The 20350-nt window shown below is 40.0% G+C and overlaps 1 protein-coding gene and 1 long non-coding RNA gene across 2 annotated transcripts; both read right to left on the bottom strand.

Moving 5' to 3' along the window:
- Nucleotides 1–8949: 8949 nt before the first annotated feature.
- LOC6732147 (tetratricopeptide repeat protein 30 homolog) lies at nt 8950–11687 on the bottom strand. Its single transcript, XM_016180073.3, has 5 exons — nt 11467–11687; nt 11231–11409; nt 10142–11143; nt 9798–10008; nt 8950–9534 (listed from the first exon to the last, which is right to left on the bottom strand). Exons 1-5 carry the CDS (start codon nt 11524–11526, stop codon nt 9019–9021), a joined length of 1968 nt encoding a protein of 655 aa, XP_016024834.1. The 5' UTR covers nt 11527–11687; the 3' UTR covers nt 8950–9018.
- A 4252-nt stretch (nt 11688–15939) lies between these two features.
- LOC123327212 lies at nt 15940–19195 on the bottom strand. The gene is made up of 2 exons (XR_006541767.1): nt 16496–19195; nt 15940–16273 (listed from the first exon to the last, which is right to left on the bottom strand). It is a non-coding gene; the product is annotated as an uncharacterized LOC123327212 (long non-coding RNA).
- Between the last annotated feature and the right edge of the window lie 1155 nt (nt 19196–20350).

The following is a 20350-nucleotide window of genomic DNA, read 5'->3' as shown; positions in this document are numbered from 1 at the left end:
TGACATTCGCCGTCTGTCAAAGTGTCCCAAAATGTGTTGCTCATATAAATTTCATTTATGCCAGTTAAATTAATTACTGTCAACACATGCGAGCCGGCAGCTCCAACACCACCACGAAAATCGCCAAGAAGAGGAGCATGGCGTCAGAGAACTGCAGCCCGCCACTCGCACTCTACGTCCACCCGATAAACACTCGGTACTCTAGGCACCCCGTTTTTTTTGACACCCTACTTGCGGCAACACAAAATACTCGAGTGTTTTACCGACGTTGTGTTTTTGTTACGAGTAAAAAAACCACCCGAGGCCTGCTGCGCAAGAGCCGTTTGGGTGAGTGGACGCACAGTCAACGATCGGCCGCACGTCATTTTTTGTATGCGGGCTGCAGTTCTCTGGTCATTTTTTGTACGCCTAAAATTTGTATGGGAGGAAGCGTGACGGGTATAAGAAATGAAGGGTAAAAGGGAATACCCAAGAAAAATTTCGTGCTCACGTCTTTGATGGACTCAATGGGTGCCACCCGTTTCGAATCATTCCGTTATTAATTTTTTACACGTCGCTACCTGAATACTCTAATGACAAATATTCTTATATAAAGTCATTTTTGAAATGAATTTTGTGACATTATGTACTATTATTTTTACTATAATCTATATTTAAATAATAATAACGTAAATAATATATATAATATATAATAATATATAATATAATATATATATATATATATTATATTAATAATATATAATATAATAAAATATAATATAATATATATAATTATAATAATATATAATAATAAGATGAAGGGCATATTTTACAAAGTATTCGACAAAGTCTAGAGCCACGCCGAAAGAATAGTGTGTAAACGTATGGAGTGTAAAACGCATGGAGTTACGCATCTTGTCTGTGACTCGATTACCTACGAGACCACTCGAGTATTTTTGGAAACACCCGAGTATTTTTGGAAACACCCATGTGTTTAACGGTATACCCACAAGTGTTTTTCTCACTCATCCCTTTTTAGGCAGTGTGTGATCGGCACCCGCGACGCGGAGCACCGTATTGATTCGGGTGCGCGCACAACGGGGTGTCTTGTCTACATGTTCAGATTTATACTGTGTGTTTGTTAGTACCCGCGATGTGCGTGGCGGGTAGCACCCACACACAAAATTGTAGGGTGTGAGTCGAGTGGTAAAAAAGTGCCACCCTTGCAGTTCTCTGCATGGCGTCCGCAGCCGGAGCAAAAACAATTGCCAATCAGCCACAGAAACTAAAGCAGGCCAGGCGTCCGACCAAAACTCCAAAAAACAACGCAGAAAACTTGCTGCGAGAGTTGAGCGTGTTGCGAACATAAACACAAAGTCATAAAGTTTTTACACAAAAACATTTAATTTTATTGCATTTTTGGGCAGCAGCCAGACCCCAGACCCCCAATCCGAAGCCGAAAACCGAAACCAGACGACGTCGTGAACAATGCACCACCCAACAGGCAGTGGGAGGTGGTTGGTGGTTGGTGGTTGGGTGGGTGTGCTCCGTTGGGTGGGCATGGTCTGCTGGCCAGGCCAACTTAATTTGCCGCAAATCGAGCAAAACTGCAGCAAACAGAAGCGAACCGAACAACGCACAAAATTTTCGCCAGGACAGGCATGTTATTTTAAAAACTTTAGAAAAATTCGGGCTAAAGAAAAAAAAAGAGAAAAACACGTATAAAAAAAGGCTTTGATTATGCAGCTATAGGTATAGTAAAAAAGATTTAACTTGCGGATATCAGCATTCTATGCAAATTGACCAAATTTAGTAAAAGAGTGAAAATGAAGTTTAAAAAGCATTCGCTTTTAATTAAATCCATTTGCATAATATGTTTAAGAGCATTACAACCATTAAATTTATAAATGCACAAGAGATTTGTTTAAAAAGTGTGAGTATCACATTACTACGCATTAAATTATTATTATATTATTATTATCAAATAAATATTCGAATATGAGAAAGAAATTTAAGGTAAGCTAATCAAAAGTTAAACTTTGGATAACAAAATTGTTGCCTTATTTTTATTTAGTGTTTACAAATATACACTCTTTCTTTCGATTTTCTTTCTCCTTTCTGAAAGTGAAACTATATTAATTATTAAATTAAATTATTACATTTTGAGTGACTTCACGAAATAATTTCTGCTTAGCAGAGGATAATCAGAAAGTTCTTACATATGCAGTTGGCTGTTTGCATAGTTGGCCAACATCATCTTCTTCTCCGTCGAATTGTTCCCACAAGACTCGTGTGGCAGGCACGGCTGACGTCAGCAGCATTCGTGGAACACTCGCCCGAAACACATAAACACATTGCCTACTAGACAACTTCTTGTCTTGCAACTCGCAGCTGTAACGAGAAACCGAAAATCAGCGTTGCACTGAAATGTGGCACAAGCAGAGTTCTACTGTATTCTGTCTGGAGATTTTTTGGATTTTTTTCCCCTCATTTACACAAACGTCCTCGTCCAAAAAGCATCTCATTTTTGGCATGTGCCTAAAGTGCAGCATTAAAATAAGAATTATGCGGCAGACGGCGAACTGCATATCGCAAAATGCAAAATGCAAAATGCGAAATGCAGCGAGAAAAGAGAGAAATAAAAACGTCCAGCGTGCGTATACGTAATGTGCATTAACATCAACAAGTGCGGAGGAAAACTCGCGTAGATTTGTGGGTATTTGTGGGGTCGGAAAAGGAGGGTGTTTGCCAAATGTGGTACCGCTGCAAAATGGGAAGTGTGCCAGCAACGAATTTCTGGTCGATGCCATTTCGAAATGATTTTCAATCTAGGGCCGCAAAATGTTTGAAACGTCGATGATTATGCCAATGATAATCGCGACGCTGATTACTGACCAAAGTGGCGCAGATTGCGGCTTTCTATGTTTGGTTAAAAATCACGTATGGATCACAGGCGTTATGTATTGGATTAAATGGATGGAAAATGTTGTAAACGTACTTCATAAACAGTAGTACAATTGTGATTATGAAAGTTGAATTAAAATTAGAGTTAATTTTATGTTGGTTTCACAGCTGACAGCCTTCTTATTTTCATGTTTACCTCACTAAGCGAGGTCCTTCAATATCCCCACCATATGTTCCTTATTTCTTTCGCAGCGGACCAACCCCTCCTTAAGGCAACTGTCAGTGTCAGTGTTGGGATGAACAACAATGAAGACATTTACATATGGCGAGGGGTGTCCTTTTTCGTATACGAGCGCAGTATCCAGCCACCCAATGCCACCCACCCGCAATGCGACAATTCAAGGACAACCTAAACATACCAATTTACGTTCGTCGGGAGTATAGAGATTTGGACTGCGATAAAGGCATCCGGGACATGGCCCACAACCTCTGACCGCCGCTACCCGGGCCACGCCCCCTGGCCAGGGCCCAAGGCTCAAGACTCCTGGTCCGTGCCCCATGGCATATGTCTGGGATGCTCATTAAGGTCGCACAGCGTGGCGTGGCTAATGTGACAACATCGTGGGGCAACTCCGGCCTGGGTGGATGGTAGACAGCCCCGCGGGGATTTTCATTTGACTTTGCAGTCAGTGGCCACCACTTATTTTTGTTATTTTTACCCCGTATTCATCGCGGAAAAGGATGTCTATTCTTTTCTAAGAGATTACATAAAAAAATATATTTTCACTGGAAAAACAAGAAAGTCAAACATTGCTTTCTACTCAGGATTAAAAACCTCTATCAAAATTACCGTAATACTAGAATTTTAAAGATATTTCTAACTTTTAAAAATGTTATATTTGTTTATATTATTCTGGGCTTAAGGAATCAGTGGAGTATTTCCTTCTTTTTCTATTACGTCGTATATAATAGCAGGTATCTTTCAGTCGAAAAACACCACCAAATCCATCTTCCTCTTTTTCTCCACTGCTCTTATTTATTTTAGAAAGGAGTTGGTGGGTAGGTTGGTGGATAAAAAAAAGCTGGTGGTTACAATGGCAAAGGAGTTAGGAGGCCCGTTTCGTCCTTTCAACTTTTATTCCTTTTCCGGCGCTTTTATTGTTTTGTTTCCACTGCGATAGTCAGTGTTGTTGCTGCTGCTGTTTTGGGTAATTCAATTTACTGCCACAATTTTCATTTGTGCAAATTTCAAATGACTCGGGGATACAGTATATACATACTTATGTATGTATATGTAGCGTCCAGTTCTTGGGACTTCGCCTGGGAAGCATTTCATGCACAATTTGTTGGGTCTTTTATTTTTATTTCGTCGCATTGTGAAAAATTTGCCTTGAAGCTGACTGCCTCACTTACTTGAGTTTCACCCTTGGAAACTCAAATTGTTTGTGACTTTTGGTCGAGCCAATTTTATTTAGGTAGCTTCAAGGTTTCTCGATTCAATTCTTATCAATTTCGTATTGATTAAAGAACGTAGTTTGTCTTTCCCGATGCGTAAGCTTACCTTACTTAGTTAGCTTAATCTGCGTTTCTAGAGCTAATCTGAAAATGTTAAACAAAAATATAAGAGAAGTTGAGGATGCGAAATGATTTCAATTTCAAGTTCAAGAGAAACTCAGAGATACCCTCTTTGGTAGACACCTCTCTTTCGCTGCAATTGTTGTTGGCTCTTTTAAGTTAGCAGATAATGTTATGCTTATGGAATGTTAGACAATGAGAAGATTATACGGTGTCTGTGCTGTTGTGATTGTATTCCCTTATTTTTCTTATATTTTATTAAAGTCTAGATGTCGGCGATTTCATGTGCAGCCAGCGTGCTGATTAAATTGGTTGATATGCTCTGACTCTATTTTTATAAAGTAGGTAATGATAATGAGATGATAAGGTATATTTTTAGATTTTACTATAGTATCATTCCGGAGCTAATACTTGCAAAAAATACCAAATCTGTGTACAAATTTAAAATTATCTTTATTCGGCAGCCACAGAGAATAAATTAATACACTTCATGTTGAGCCTAAATTCAATGTTTTCTTTTTAATCTCTTTATCTGAAGGACAAAATCTTCCTTAACAGTTCTCTTAAGGGAGAACTACCCTGGTACTCTTACACCCCTAACAGGACCTGTTAAAACTGGGACCAATGTACTGTTAAGGTTATTGGCCGCTGCTAAGACCTCTGCCCCAACTCCATATCCTCATTGTCCTGGGAGCACAGCAGTTCGGGCAAATGGCGCAGAAAATTTTAATACTCCCCAGAGAAACTTTCAGGGTTTTAGCTGTCTGGACATTTTCAATGCGAAACGTGTTGGAGCAGATATTTGCTTCTTCCAGCGATTGAAGACGGCCAACAATCCTTGAATGACATTGTTGCATCAATCATGAGTGGAAAATACATGTCAATCAATGTTGACCCTTCTTAGCCTCTGGCCAAGCCATTGATTAATGAGAACCCCAATGACAAAATGTTGGTCTGAAAAGTTTCAAAATTAACTAAAATAAATGGTTTCCAGATTGCATTTCATGGCCAGGACCATGGCGCTGAATCATTAATAGTGTTTGAAGTTTAATTCCTAGACGACACTTTTTATTGCCTTTGTGTAAATTCGAATAAATGGCCAACTCAGCTCTTTTGGCATCCATTCAAGATGGCTAGCAATTATTTGATATTTGATTTCGCCATTCGACTCGACCCTTTTGATTCTCTTTCGCTTTTGTCTACGCTGCGTATACGTAATGGATGTAACAACATTTTAGTAGAAACCCCAAACACGCCTTGACAATTTCCTCTTTCAATTCAGCCGAATTTCCAACAATTTTTCATTGCCATATGTATCTGTGTGTGTGTGGAAGTACTCGTGCCATTTCAAAAGTGTTATTTGTTGCTTTGACCGTAGAGAAAAGTGATTTACTATTTCTATTCGCTTCTGTCTGAGTTTCTGTTGCTATTCTGTCGATAAAAGCAATCAAAGCTTGATTTATTGAGCTTGGTAGTTCTTGACAGCCGCGGGTAAAAATTCTGTGTGAATTTGTCGAAAGAACAGAAAGGATGATGGCCTGAAAGGTTTAATAAAAGAAAGTGATGGTTTGGGCTGTTATTAGATATTTCATAGCACAATTTACAATGAATGCTTTACTTACACCATTGACCGATAAACACCTGCTTGTCTTTTATTAAACATTTCACTGCTTAGAGGTTTTCCAATAGCATTTGAATGAAATAATCGAGCTTAAATATTTTGTGGTTGGACTATATTTCTCGCATCCGCTTGGCAGAAACCGGAAAAGCAAAATATTTGATTTCCTCTTGAAAATGCCAACGTTCCTCCATTTTTGCCAGTTTTTTCCCATTTCATATTGTTTGGATTTTCAACTGCCGCCTGAGTTATTTCCTCGTTTACAGTTAACCGGTCACAAACGCACACACTCACACATTGACATGCAACAATTGCCCCGCCAAATGCCGACGGTCAACAAAAACAACAAGAATCACAACAGGAGCAGCCATAAAGCCTTATTGATTTTTGACTTGAATGCGGTTTATAAAATGGATTTATACCCTTTTTAGGGGTATTTAAAGCGTTTGAAGATGAATACAGCAAGTAAAAATATATTAAACTACATAAATCTTTATATTTTTAGAGAAGGATTTAAATGAACTATTTAAAATGTACTTACCACATAGAGCAACTTTCATTTAAAAATATTTATTATATTATGAATAAAACAGAGAAATTTATAAAATTGTTCTACCTTTTTCTTTTTATCTTTTTTTTTTAATTTTATATATTTAAGGGTATGTTTAAATCGGCTAGCCCCGTTTGGCTTTGAATTTTTTACGCAATACAATGGCAGTGACAGGATCAGACAGCCGAGTTGGTTGGTCTGCATTGAAGCTGTTTGCCAGGACATTTAGAAAAATGCATATTTATGTGCTTTTGGTACTCCGTGTTTGCTGCTTTAAATGGCCTGGAAAATCAGTTTAAGTGAGTGGCATGCACAATTTGCTTAAAGTTGCCAAAACTTAACTTTTGCTTGGCCCTCCAGAGGCAAACTGCTTGAAAGGCATTCATATTAACAATCGACACATCGCTTGATGGGTTAAGTGGGAAATCGGGGGCAACAGAGTGTTAAGGCTGTTGAAATGCACAATTTACTGGAGACAGACTCAAATGGAATTGGGCAGAAACAGGAGGAGGATTAAGGACGCACGGATCAGGAGGCAGGAGACAGGAGGCTACAACAAAAGGCGGCTAACAAGCAGACATGATAAAGTAAAGCAAAATGAGAAACTCTTGACGGCGGCGCAAAAAAATGTAAGAGACCTACAAAAAGTTTACCTAAGTTTCGTGTACTCTTCGGGAATTCAATTACGTTTAAGAAATACTATCGTTCTTGAAATGTCAAAGAATTGCGAGAGGCAAATAATTACAGTTTTTAATATAAGCTTTATTTAATTAAATATAATATAAAAGATTGTTCTATTCTATCTTATATATCTTTATATCTGCATAATCTTTATAAATCTGCCGATATTTAATCTAATGGTTTTGTTAAGTAGGCCGAATAAATTCTAATCCCATAATTAAAAGCGGGAACGAACTATAAATATAATAATATTGAGATTCTGTATTATTATATTTCTATAAAATTAAGAAAATTAATTTCAATTGGTTTTCTCATCATATTTAAAATTATATAGCCTATTCTTTGGATTACCACACAATCTAAGATCTAAATTCCCCACTTTCCGTCAGGGTATTACGATATTCCAGCGCCAAAGGTGTTGCTATATTCACTTAGATGCCGATGCAGGCGCCATTCTACATCCTCAAGTTTTCGTGAGGGCGAGTCGCACAGTCTGTTTGTGTTAATGACAAGTGTTTCCATGTTCTATATGTGCCTCCTCTTTTTTCGTATGCGTCGCGTAATGACAAGGAGGATGTCGATGGGTATAATGACAACATCAATGCTGATGGTGATGGGGATGCGAATGGGGATGGTGATGGGGTGGCGAAAGGGGATGATGACGGAGTGGGGATGCGTAGTGGGCATGGGCATGCCACAGCACCCAGTAGCAGCTTAAAGTGCTTGTTAGCGATTTTTTGTCGCCATTTTTATACCTCATTGGAAGCAGAGTGTATGGAGTTCAAAGAGTAAGAGTAAAAAAAATACTTAATAGAACTGGCAAATAACCGAAACATAATAAAGATTTGACTTAGATACAAATAAATATATAGCCACCTTTTAATTATATTATTTATATTTATAAATAAATTAATCATGATAATATGGAATTGAATATTATATTTGCAATCCAACTCCTGTTCATATTTCAAAATGATTATTTTATTGATTTCTGTTTTGCTCGAGTTAAGTTTAATGGTACTGCCTGTTGATAAATCGGCTTTAGGTAAGCAATTTGATTTCTACCAAGTATTTTGTAGTCGGGTGCTCATGCTCGACATTTTTTGTGCCATTGATGGGTATGACTATGATGATGATGATGTCGATGAGGCTGTCAATACGGAATTGAGCTGCGACATAAACACGTTGTCAAATCGAACGCGTGAGTGCTCACGTGCTCGCCGAGCAGAACGCTTATGGGGTTGGGTGAAAGTAGATAAATGGGAAGTTCACTTCACCCCGGTTAGCACGTGCTGGCCGGGTTCTTTGTCAATAGATTGGCATACAATCCACTTCCTGGTTGCGCGCTTACCTGCCTGATGAAAGTCTGCCATTAATGTGATTTATGACAGATTTCTCTTCATCCTCCTTTCTTTTTTTTGTAATTTATATTTATTACCCACCTTGTTTTGCCTATTCACTTCGGCCAGAGTCCTTAGTGGCATTACCAGCTGTCACAGAGCCAAGACAAATTGATCCATGAGGTTTCTTCTGAAATTTCATATTTGTCTTATCACAATTAAATTAAGTTCTTTAAAGAAGGTGCAGTAAAGTGCACTTAAAGGATTTATATATCAAAATTATTCCGTAAATCTCTTTGATATTTATTTCTTATTTGACTATAATATGTTTCATTTCGTTGAATACATTTGTTAAACAGTTAAAGCCGAATCTAAAAGTTTTCGTATTCGCTCAGCTTAATCAGTAGTAGCCTCAACTTCCTGGCCTCCAGGCCAATTGTAAGTGGCTCCTCCGGCACCTGTTCGGTGGCCGAAAAAATGTTGGCCGGCGTAAAGAGGCCGTAGGCCTCGCAAAAGCGCAGAAAGTTGAGGACCTCCTGTACGGTGGCATAGGGCAGGATAATGTTCTGCTTGGCCATGCCGGTGAGGAGCCCCAGGATACAGCGCTTCACATGCAGCCAGGTGTCGGCATACAGCCGGTTCCCAGACCCACCCTCCAGGGCATGGGCGATGCGGGATAGGCCGAACTCATAGTTGGACTTGGCGCAGTACAGTGTGCCCACCACCAGATTGACAATGCACAGATGGTGGTACTGCTTGCCCAGATTGCCCTTCATCTCCTCGGCCTTTTCCACTTTTCGCATCAGTTCCTCGGCCTCCTCGTTCTGGAATGTCATGATGTAGGAGACGCACAGGTTGGCCAGCACCGCTGCGGAAACGGACATGATCTGGTTGACACGGGGGATGGAAGATTAAAATTGGGTGCCACCTGATATGGTGCAGTCGAGTGTACCGACTGTTAGATACCCGGTACTTTTGTGAATGCCATTATGCTCTTAATAATGTTTTTTGGACTCTTAAACTCTAATTTTATTTACTAGGACATTGCCTGTTTTAAACACCTGTTGGCTACTGGTGTAACTCCCTTATTCAGTACCGGGTATTCAAAAAGGAAATATTTGTGTGAATAGCTTGAATATTTTAATCTCACATCATCCGAGTGCTGGCGCACGATGGGCTCATAAAAGGCAGCCGCCTCATTGTATTTGTCGCCCTGCATGAATAGCACATGTCCTGCATTCAATCGCCAAATGGAGTTCTCCGAACAGAATTCGGCACTGGCATGGAATTCCCTTTCAGCTCCGACGAAGTCATCATCCCGCCAGGAGATCCAGGCTCGAGCCATCACCACAGGCAAGTAACTATGTTTGAAAAATCGTAATATTATAAAATTAAATACTGTTGCATTTGATAAACACAAATCCTGACGCGACCTATACTTAATGAAATGCAAATAAATTCTAGAAAATAAATACCACGTTAAGGTTAACTCACAGTTCCAGTGCCTGTTCGTAGTCCTTGAGGGCATCCCTGAGTGCCTGTTGCTCATTGGTGGCCCTGACCTCCTGCACTTTTGCGGCCAAGCTGCGCAGTTTACCTGCAAGACTGGAGGCCAGAGTACCTAGTTTCTTCTCGGCCAACTCGGCACTTGTTTGTGCGGTTATTAGGGAGTCCAATAACTCATAGAGATATTGCGAAAGATACTTGTAGGTGAGGTCCGTGTGCTCCGCCAGGATATCCGCAGCAGTTTCGTAAAGTTCGTTCTTGCAGCAGATGAGCAGGATGTTGGCGAACGTCTCCTTGGGGCAGGAGGGTGCACCCAGTTCCAGGAGGAACGCCAGCTTCCTCAGACCCGCCACAGGACCTTCGACATCGGTTAAGGCCATGTTGTGCAATGTGACCGGATCTAGTTCGCTTTCGGCTCGAGGAGGAAGGTCCAGGAGGGCGTCCCTGGCTGCTTCCTCATTGCCGTCTTGAAATTCTATGGCTGCCTTGAGATTAAGTGCCTGAGTTATGCCCGAAATGGCCATGGTGATGGGATTGCCCACGCTCCTGGCACCGCCATCGGGAATATCCACCTGTGCGCCTATTCCCAGCTCCGGATGATTACGCATTCCTCTCTCCACAATCTCGGATGTGTAATCCAGTGCCTGGGCTCGCTGTTTCTTTTGAAAATGTGCCAGCGCCACATTGTAGGCCACCAATGGGTTGAAGCCACCCACTTGAAGCGCCGCCTGAAATCGCTGCACCGCCGCCTCGTGCTGATCAGCCTGGAACAGCAAGCATCCCTCATCGTTGAGGGTATCTGCAGTGCCTCCCGCCCGCTGATTCAGCAGGCTCTGTGCTCCCGCGAAATCCTCGCTGGAGTAGAGGATCGCACTCTGCAGCTGCAGACACTGCTCCCGGAGCTCATCATCCTGGTCACCCATTTGCTTGAGCACCCGCAGAGCATCAGCAAAGATGCCAGCCTGATAGAGCGACTGGGCATAGTAGAATCTGAAAGGAATCCCATTTGCTTTAGTTCCTGATTTCCACCTTTCCTTAACCATACTGGTAGATGGACCAACTGGAACTGTGCATCACCTGTACTTGGCTTCCTTGGGCGCCAGTTGGCAGAGCTGCTCGTAGCAGGTGGCCGCCTCCTCGTATTTCTGGGCGTGGTAGTAGCAATGTCCCAGGGTGGATAGACCCGCCCTCGTGTTGGCCGCCTCACCGAAACTGGTTATGCACTCGATCACATCCTCGTAGCGTTTGTCCTTGATCTGAAGCACTGCGTCCTTCAGTGTTTATATTTTAATTATAATTATGTTACGGTTTACCAGATTATATATTGTCCTCGTCACATGCCCCTCGCGCAGGATAATTCCCTGATGCAACATTTTCGCTGAGCGGTCCGTTGGTAAATGAAAAATACACTTGAAAGCCCTTTGTTATGGTCGCTTGTCGGTGTTTCCATGGCGACCCTTATTTGTTTTCCGTCAAGTATCATGGCAACGTTTTTTTCTTTGGACAACCCGCAACAGTTGGTTGTTCGGCATTGAAATAAGGGTGGTTGAAACAGACAGTTTACAGTTGAGTTAAGTCTTATAATTAATTATATTTATATTATAATTATATTTTTTGATGAGTTTATCTTGTATATACAAGTTACCAGTTTTCAACTTCGATTTGTTTAACCAACCACATAAAATAACGCCCAGAAAGTCAAGCAATATCCATCGCTTAGCCAAAACTCTGCCATAAAAACCAATTAAGATGGAGGCAAACGGGCGCAAGTGGCGCAACAAATCCATTTGAAATGTAAATGAGAAAATGTTCTAATTGAAAACTTTAGCATCTTGATGGCAAGCTCCTTCGCCAGCTTTCGCCCCCTCCTTGACTTGCTGATGGAAGACTTAAAGTGTTAACTGGAAGCTGCCAACCGGAGGCATTAATCCGTGCTGAAGCCTTTCAGGCGGCGAGTTCAAGGAGCACTTTTAATTAGGTTTCCCAAGGAGCAACAGTATCCTTCGCCAGTGGAAATCCCACACTCACAACTACAACTACAAAGCGAACGTGCGGAAATGCTAATTAGGTTCTGTGTCTGTCTGATAGCCGAGCCAACTGGGAGCATGGAAAAGGCCAGTAGTCAAGCGCGAATGGAGGTTATGTGGTGACCAGGCTCTAGAAGTAGAACCGGGTCAAGGTTGCTTTGCCGTCATCCGTCTGGCCAAATGCGACGGCGGCCACCAAATGTTGCACAACGGGTTTTGGCCCGCTCTCGTGCTCCAGCTCTTGGCGAAAATGGTTCAAAAACGCGACCATGAGACTCCGGGGCCAGCTGCGTCCCGTTTCATGGTGAACTGGAAATCTTGGCAGCGATATAACAAATGCATTTGATGCCAGCTAAACGTTTTCCTCTCATGTCATCTCATCGCTGCTCGCATCTTTAGTTGGCAGCATCAAGTGCAACTGCATTTTCTTACAATGTCACCCGTCGCGCATTAGTTTTTCTCGATCCCGGGCCTAAGGCTAACCGCAGTTAGCCACAGCGACAACGCGGCGCATAAGTAATGCAATTGATGCTGGCAATTACCAGATATCACACAAGCACTCGCTCCCAAGGTGCCGCTCAGCGGGCTGAAGTTCAAGTTTTGTTTTCTGTTTTGTTGAATTATTGCAGGGGCCTAATTGCCCCAAGACACCGGCAAGAACACGAGGCGAGAGGCATTTAGATAATGTCCGATGAAATATCATTTTGAGTATCGTTTTCTTTTGAACCCCATCGCATTGGATGCTATAATTTTCCCCTTATGTTCAGAAAATTAAAATGCATCAACTGTTTTGCGACACGTTTTTCAAATAAAATTTATGATACCATGTATCTCATGTAGTATAGATACCAAAATTAGATACTATTACCAAAACCAATTCCAAAGATAGGTATGTTTCTTACTGGCATAAATAATATACATTATGCAAATTAAGTGCGACCAAAACTAAATAAAGTATTTGATATCTTATATAGCTTTAAATATTATTTAAATATTATTATTTCCTTTTCCAATTAAACTTTTTTATGAAGAAATTGGCCATGATTTTTCGAGTGTATTTCCCGCCTCGACTTCCGAATGTTACATTACTTTCATGCTGGTTTTATTGCATTCCCTGTCTTGTGCCGAGCTCTCCCGACTTGTTTATGGCTGAAATTTTGCATTTGCTTGTCTCGTATTAATCTCTTAATTTTTTGCCGCTTTTTTTTTTTAAGCTGCACTTGCCGGAGGGCTGTTTTCAGGGTTGCCGGGTTCAACAAGAGCTCGGGTTGATGTGGCCACAAATTAACACTTGCTCGGTCCTAAAGTCTTGTTTCAACTGCTTGTGCTGCTGCTGCTGCACTTTGGAAGTGGTTTTTATTTTATGGCCAGACGGCGGAGTCAAGGGTTTAGTTAAGTCATCGAGTCAAGGGTGAAATTACTGGCTAGGTACTTAGACTCGAAAAGATCATTGAATACTAAAGAGAGGGGTGATCAGAAACAGTCGTTTCAAGAACTCTTACTTATATAATCGAAACAATATTCCACACTCTTCGCAAATATTAAGTTCACACCAATTCTTGAGTCATAAATTCTTTTTAACTACCCACTCAATATTTTTCTTCACGATTTTCTAGACATTTGCATGCGACTGTCTAAGAAAACCTAGAAAATCATTATCGTTAGCTGGCATCTCTGCGCATCATCTCAGTTGTAAATTAGTGGCGAGAAAAAAGCAAAAAAAAAAAACAACAAAAAACAATAATGCGGTTTACTTCAGCTGACCTTGTGGCACAATCTTTTCCTGTCCCGCAGCCATAAAAAAAAAAACTTGGCCCCAGAGAACTGACAATGAGAAACCACACAGAGAAACCGAAGAGGAAATAGTGAAAAGAATCAAATCGCGAGCATTTCCTGCTTTGGAGGGAAACAAAGGGAATATGGTTTTCTAATTGAATAGTGTATTATTTTAGATGCTGTGCATAGAAAGTTACTATTCAATAAGTTTATAATCAAAGCAATAACTATCTTTGCTGCTATATACATTGCTGTAGAGAGCATGGTTATATGGTTGTTTCATTAGTTAAAAACCCTTTAAAATTAATTATTTTGGAGCTGGCAAACTTTTATACTTTTCAAATCCAATAATAATGATATTCCGTTCCATAAGCTCCAGCTCGGTGGGTTGGTGGGGGGCTGTCATGATGGGAATTCGAGGGCATTCGAGTGGAGGAGCTGCTGGAGCCGCTGCGATAAATCATACAGCTTTTCCCGCTCATTTTATTCATCTCAGTTCGCTGGTTGCATATTGTTTAGATTTTACCAAGTGTGCGAAATGCAAGTGTTTAGATTTCACAGAGAAAAGCAAATATATATACTATATATATCTCAATTCAAATGTATGTATTTATATGCAATGCATGTGTATATATTCTAAGTACATTCTTTCTTTTTTCAGAAGATTCATTAAATACATTTACTTATAAAATAAAATATTTTCTATGCAAAATAAGAAAGATCTTTCAAATTTGTAGCTTTAATATTTGAAACGGTTTTATGAGTCTTAGTATTATCTTAGTCTGTAAGATGCAAGCATTTTGCTCATCAATATTTGGGAACCTATTTCTAAAAGAAAAAGAATATTATTAGAATATTTTCCTTTACATTTAATGTTTCTAATTCCTTTATCGTACAAAATTTAGATGGAAAACATAATTTTATTACATCGATTAATCTTATTTCTCTCTGCTTTTTTGACTAACGCATTCACGTAGAATGTGCAAAAAAAAACACATCTTTGATTGCTGCATGTTCAATAAATAATTAATTAATTAATCAATTGTTGTGGTCGCTGCTTTTGGCTTTTTTGGCTGCGGTGCAAAGTTGATTGAACTTAAAATACATGAAGCTCATTTAAAATGTGTAAACAAAAGCCGCAGCAGAAACGGATACCAGACCCAGACTTGTGTGTGCCAACGACATATAAACAATTTATCAGAAATAAATTGGTTAACAGGTAAAATAAACAAATTAAGCGCAGAGCTAAATAAATGCTGGAAATATTTGTATATTTTGCGGTTTCATTTCCAGAGTGAAATGTGGAGAGTGCATTTAGACCAAAATGGTTTTGGTCTCGTTGTGGTTTTACAGAGCATAATTAAAGTACTGATATTAGGGTCTTAAGTTTAAAACAAATTTAGCATATTGATTTGGCCAAGAAAGTCAACCTTATAGAGCCAAAGCAAACCATTGCTACCTAAGATAATTACTTGTGCTTTGAGTTTAGTTTTTAAATATATTTTATATATTTTCCTTCATTGAATGTTTCTGGAAGATTTGCAATGCTAAAGAATACAAAAAGGTATTTATTATACCAGCTGTTCTTCTTCGCTTCATTAATTTTGTTGCTGATGTGCTTCTTTAAAGCTTTCTTTAATTTTTCGACAGTCTTTATTAACACGCTAAAAATTCGGTTGAAAAATCGTTGCCTGGTATTGGGATATTTCGAGATCTTTGGAGTGGCAGAAGGAGGGAGGGCTAAGATTCAGTTACAGGTAAGCCAGGTTTTTGCCTCATTTGCGTCATGCAGTCAAAAGTCGCAGATCTTCTTCGGGCCAGTCCCCTGTCATCTGGTCGACTCCGATCTGCCCACAGATCTGGCCGTACCATTCCGTTTGCAATTTATTGAAACGAAGTTGACCTTGAATTTGGTTAAAAGTCTTTTAACTTTATTTCGCTCGCTGCGCTGGCCTTTTATATAGGCGTATATGTGCGCTTGTTTTTTTATTTTTGGTTTGGTTTAATGCCGCCGTCTGATGATTCTTGTTGTTACTGCTGATTACTTTAACGATGATGTCCATAAAATGTATCTCAAGCCCCGAAGCTCACTGGCCACTCTCATGTTTTTTTCGGCAACTCCGCTCGTGCGGGCAGCTGGTTTCACAAATGGCCAGAATAAAATCGCCGAAAATGAAACTTAAGCTGATCAAATTAATTTAAAGCCCGAAGTGCAGTGGGGGAAAATCGATTGGGGTGAATGTGGGCGGGAAATGGCCGCAGGATTGCTCACTATACATCAGAATGCTGTCTTTGACTTAATGGCTTTAAGAATTTTCTGTGAAAATATAAAAAAGTTTACTATTTAAGTGTTTCAAGTAAAAATTTCACTTCATTTCTCTTAGTACTTTTTAAGTTTTAAACAGAATATATGTATTTCATTAGAATGAAGTTAGTTTCGAATATTTTAGATACTTCAAACAAATAAGCTTTTATGTGTTTTATGTAAATACATTTCGGTACACATGCATGTTTGCTGAATTTTGTTGAATTTTCCCACCTTTTTTGTGACGACACACACTTGCCCGCCGAATGTTTAATTAATCATTTGTGCCCACACAATGATGACGTATGGAATTTGTTGTCGTCGTGCCTGCTGTAGTATTTAATTATTGTTGTTTTGCTTCAATTTCTGCTATTTCTTCTGCTATTTCTATTTCGATTTGTATAGCTGTCACCCCCCCGAAACCCGAATGCTTTGATACTTCCGTGCAGTGAACTTGTTTTTATTTCATTATCGTTCAAACGAAATGTTCTAGGCATATATTTGTTTACACTCATATGTATATATTGTATTTGTTCTAGATTCTCCACACTTTCAGACACTCTCACCAGCATTTCTCCTCTCTGTTTATGTGAATTTTCGAACATTTGGCTGGTTTGCTCAAAATGTTTGCTCACTTACTGCGAGATCTGTTTATCTGGGCTGGGATAGAAGGTCATTGTCATGGAATTTGTTTATTTTATTTTCATTCCCGCCGTGCGCACTCCGCTTAGAATATTCATAAAACATTTTCCATGCCAGCAGCAAAAGTGTGTCACAATCCCCGAAATTATTTTCGAGAATTTTTATTCGAATTTTTATTTATTTGTGTGTAGAAGATATTCTTCGCTTGATAGTGAAGGGAAATATTTTCACAATGCAGCCTTTTAGGTTCACTCAACCTATTCACAAAGAAAACTCGATGCGGAAATCAAAGCACAAAAAAGGGGAAATGTACGTGGGCAAGTGTAAAATGTTTTCTAAGTGAAAAATAAATGTGGAAAAGCGCTGTGGGCTGCATTTTCCATCAAATGTGACATTGAATGGTTTTTACGATGGCAATGCGCTGTGCCCACCTTGCACCCCCCTTTACCTTTCTTTCATCGTCACTCAATCAGCTGCATTGTGAGTGATTCTTTTTTTTTCTGTTGCTTAATTATAGAACGCTCAATGTTATATATCAAACAGTAAAGTAGCATACAAGTTAATAAACAACGCTTTCACATGCACGGAAAAGGCAAAATTATCTGACAGATACAAGCCGTGTATATGTACGCATAGGAGGGCTTCTTTATGCTAGATCTCGATGTCAACGTCGCCGTAGTCGTCATTATACTCATCGTCAAAGTCTTTAATGATTAATTTTTGTATTGTTCTTTGAAATGCGGGCGCATCTGTTGCGCCAACGACCGGACAAGGCAAGTTCCCCATTCCGGCGGGCAGCCAGATGAACAGTCGGTCACGTTGGCCAGCTGGAGATCGGGCCAAGCCAACAGGCGGGCAAAAACCACCCACCCGAAAGACCGCAATAAGCCTCAATTAAATGAAAATTGCACGCCAACGGCATGAAAACGTAATTTGGATGAAATTTATTGTAGGCCGTCTCGGCGACCATATGCACATATAGATCATTCCTATATGCCTGAATATAAGTGTTTAAGTAATTCTTTATAGCTTTTTATTTTCCGATGGCGAATACTCTACAGAAGGGAAAGCTACTGGTTTCCTTTTAAAATGTTGCATACCACTTTAGGTATGTATGTACACTTAAAACTTACTTACCTACTTAGTTACTTCTTATGGCAATCTTAATGAATTGATTTAAACAAAAATATAATCACACAGTATCCACATACATATGTATATGTAGCACTGTAGTGCCTAGAAATGTGTACCATATTTTCGAATCTACTTGGCTGCATCTGTCCGTTTGATGCATTTTAATGTGCAATTATTTCACTTAAACTTTACGGTGACATGGCGATGCGTGGCCGTAAAATAATTTTCCATATGACGACGCTCCCCAGAGGCCGTACTTTCCCATCCCATTCACCATTCGCAAGTGGGTGTTGTTGGGTGGGACAAGGGGTGTTGCTTCCTTGCTTGTCACACAATTTATGTAGCCTGCCAACCACTTGACAGGAACTGCTCTTCGCCCTTCCGTTCCTTTTGGGGCCCTTGCCATTAGGGGCGACCCACATTGATTTACATATTTGCACACACAAACAGGACGAGTGGGTGGGGATTAGGTGGTGGAATGTTTGCCTCGGCTAAACGCACATAACTAGCAAATATTTGGCATTCTTTTGCCGATATGAGTCAACCTCAAACAAAAAAAAGAAAAATGAAAAAGGTGGAGAAAGGCAAAGCCGAAAAGATAAGTCGGCCCATATAGACGGGCAAAAGTATCTTTAAATTAAATTTTGATGACTGGGCGGGATGAAAATGATGTGCCAGAGATACCATTGCCCTTGGCCGTCGGATCGATGCGAAAACCGGTTGTGAGAAGTCGACAAATATTTCTCTCACAATCTCACTCACGCGCGCCATCGTATCTAATATCAAGTTCAAGGTTGCAATTGCCGCCGACCAGAAACGGGTCTAACTCGCCGATGCACTAATAAAAAAGCTAAATAAATCAAAGCATCGACAGGCGGCAGGGGGCAACCAAGGGCTGTACATTTGTAATTATAAATTATAAAATGCAACAGCAGAACGCGCAGGTTGCTTCTCACGAACTGCACTGTACTGGATATTACGTATACGTTGCTAAGCCAGCCAAGCCCTAGAACGAAATTCAGAGTGACTAATTCAAGAGTGTTTTGTTTTTCAGTTGGTAATTGGAAGCTGCGCAGATTCTATGCCCACCCAGGTGGATGACTCAGTTTGTGCTGGATTTCCAGCTAAATGTTCTAAAGAAATATTTACCAGCATAGGTTTTACATTACTCATACGCACCATGGCACACGGCGATTGGTTTGGATTCCAGCTAAATGCATTTGTCGCTGCAAAGATAATTCTTAGAAGCCAGGAAAGCAAGAGTTTGGATATGGGTACTACCAATAAATACGAAATGCATTAGCTAGATATTTAAGTTACATAACAAAGTAAATCACTCGATTTGTGGGAGGTATTCAGTTAGTTGGTCTGTTGTAAAATGTTATTGCAATTTATATTTTGAAACGGAAGTAAAAAAAGTAAGATGACCAGAACAACATTAGGTTCTTATTATATGGAAATAATATTTACTTAAATTTTCTTTTGGTTTAACTACCCTTAAATAAGTATTCTTACTTAATGTTGATTTAAAAATAGCATAATGCGTATTAAACCAAATTGTATACTTCAATTGCAACTGTTCTCTAAACTATCGAGCGTTTAATGCTTGCAACATTAATATTTGCTTTGCTGTCAGCTTTAAAAATTTAATTTAAAAAGAGCTCCCCATGTAATTGCCAAACTAGAGCTGGCTGAAAATAAAATGTATAAAAAGCGGAGTGCAAAAAGTGAAATTCGCAACAGAAACTGAACAAAAAGTGGCTGCCAAACCATTGAAGCTGGGGCTAAACTATGAAGGGGGGAGTGGGTGGAAAATGGGTAGCTGAAAGCCAATTGCATTATTACACAGCAAATTCTCTCTCCTTCTAGTAAAAGGTCTTTACTATTCCCCACTGTTGGGGATGCATTAAATGCCATGGAAAAGTTTCCACCATGCGAAAACGGTTCACAGTGCACTGGAAAAATGTTTGACTGGCTTCGTGCCTTTTTTCTGCTCTTTGGCTACAATGCGAATATTTACTTCGCACACACACACACACACTCGCGCACTGATGTGGATTTGTTGGTATGGGTGACCATGAAATGTTCACACAACGCTGCTCATCTGTATTGGTATGGGTTGGTTCTCTCTGTTTTCTGTTTTCTGCTTTCTGTTTTCCACTTCTGGACCTGCGACGCAGATTGACGCTTCATTACGACGTTATGTAATGGCTTGTAAAGCTCCAAGTGACAAAGGCTACTTCTCTCGCTCTCTGGATCTGTAAGTGATGGCTCTCTATATATGAGTGTGTGTGCGTGTGCAACGACAAGAGA

This window comes from Drosophila simulans, chromosome 2L, assembly GCF_016746395.2.
Source record: "Drosophila simulans strain w501 chromosome 2L, Prin_Dsim_3.1, whole genome shotgun sequence".
Classification (NCBI taxonomy): Eukaryota; Metazoa; Arthropoda; class Insecta; order Diptera; family Drosophilidae; genus Drosophila; species Drosophila simulans.
This window is presented reverse-complemented; position numbering and strand designations above follow the sequence as displayed.

Excerpts from the sequence above, each read along its gene's own strand:
- LOC6732147 (XM_016180073.3), bottom strand. The coding sequence starts at position 11,526 with ATGTTGCATCAGGGAATTATCCTGCGCGAGGGGCATGTGACGAGGACA. Across the intron at positions 11,410-11,466 it reads CGAGGACAATATATAATCTG|ATCAAGGACAAACGCTACGA; the intron begins GTAAACCGTAAC and ends GCAGTGCTTCAG. Across the intron at positions 10,009-10,141 it reads TACGAACAGGCACTGGAACT|TTACTTGCCTGTGGTGATGG; the intron begins GTGAGTTAACCT and ends TTTCAAACATAG.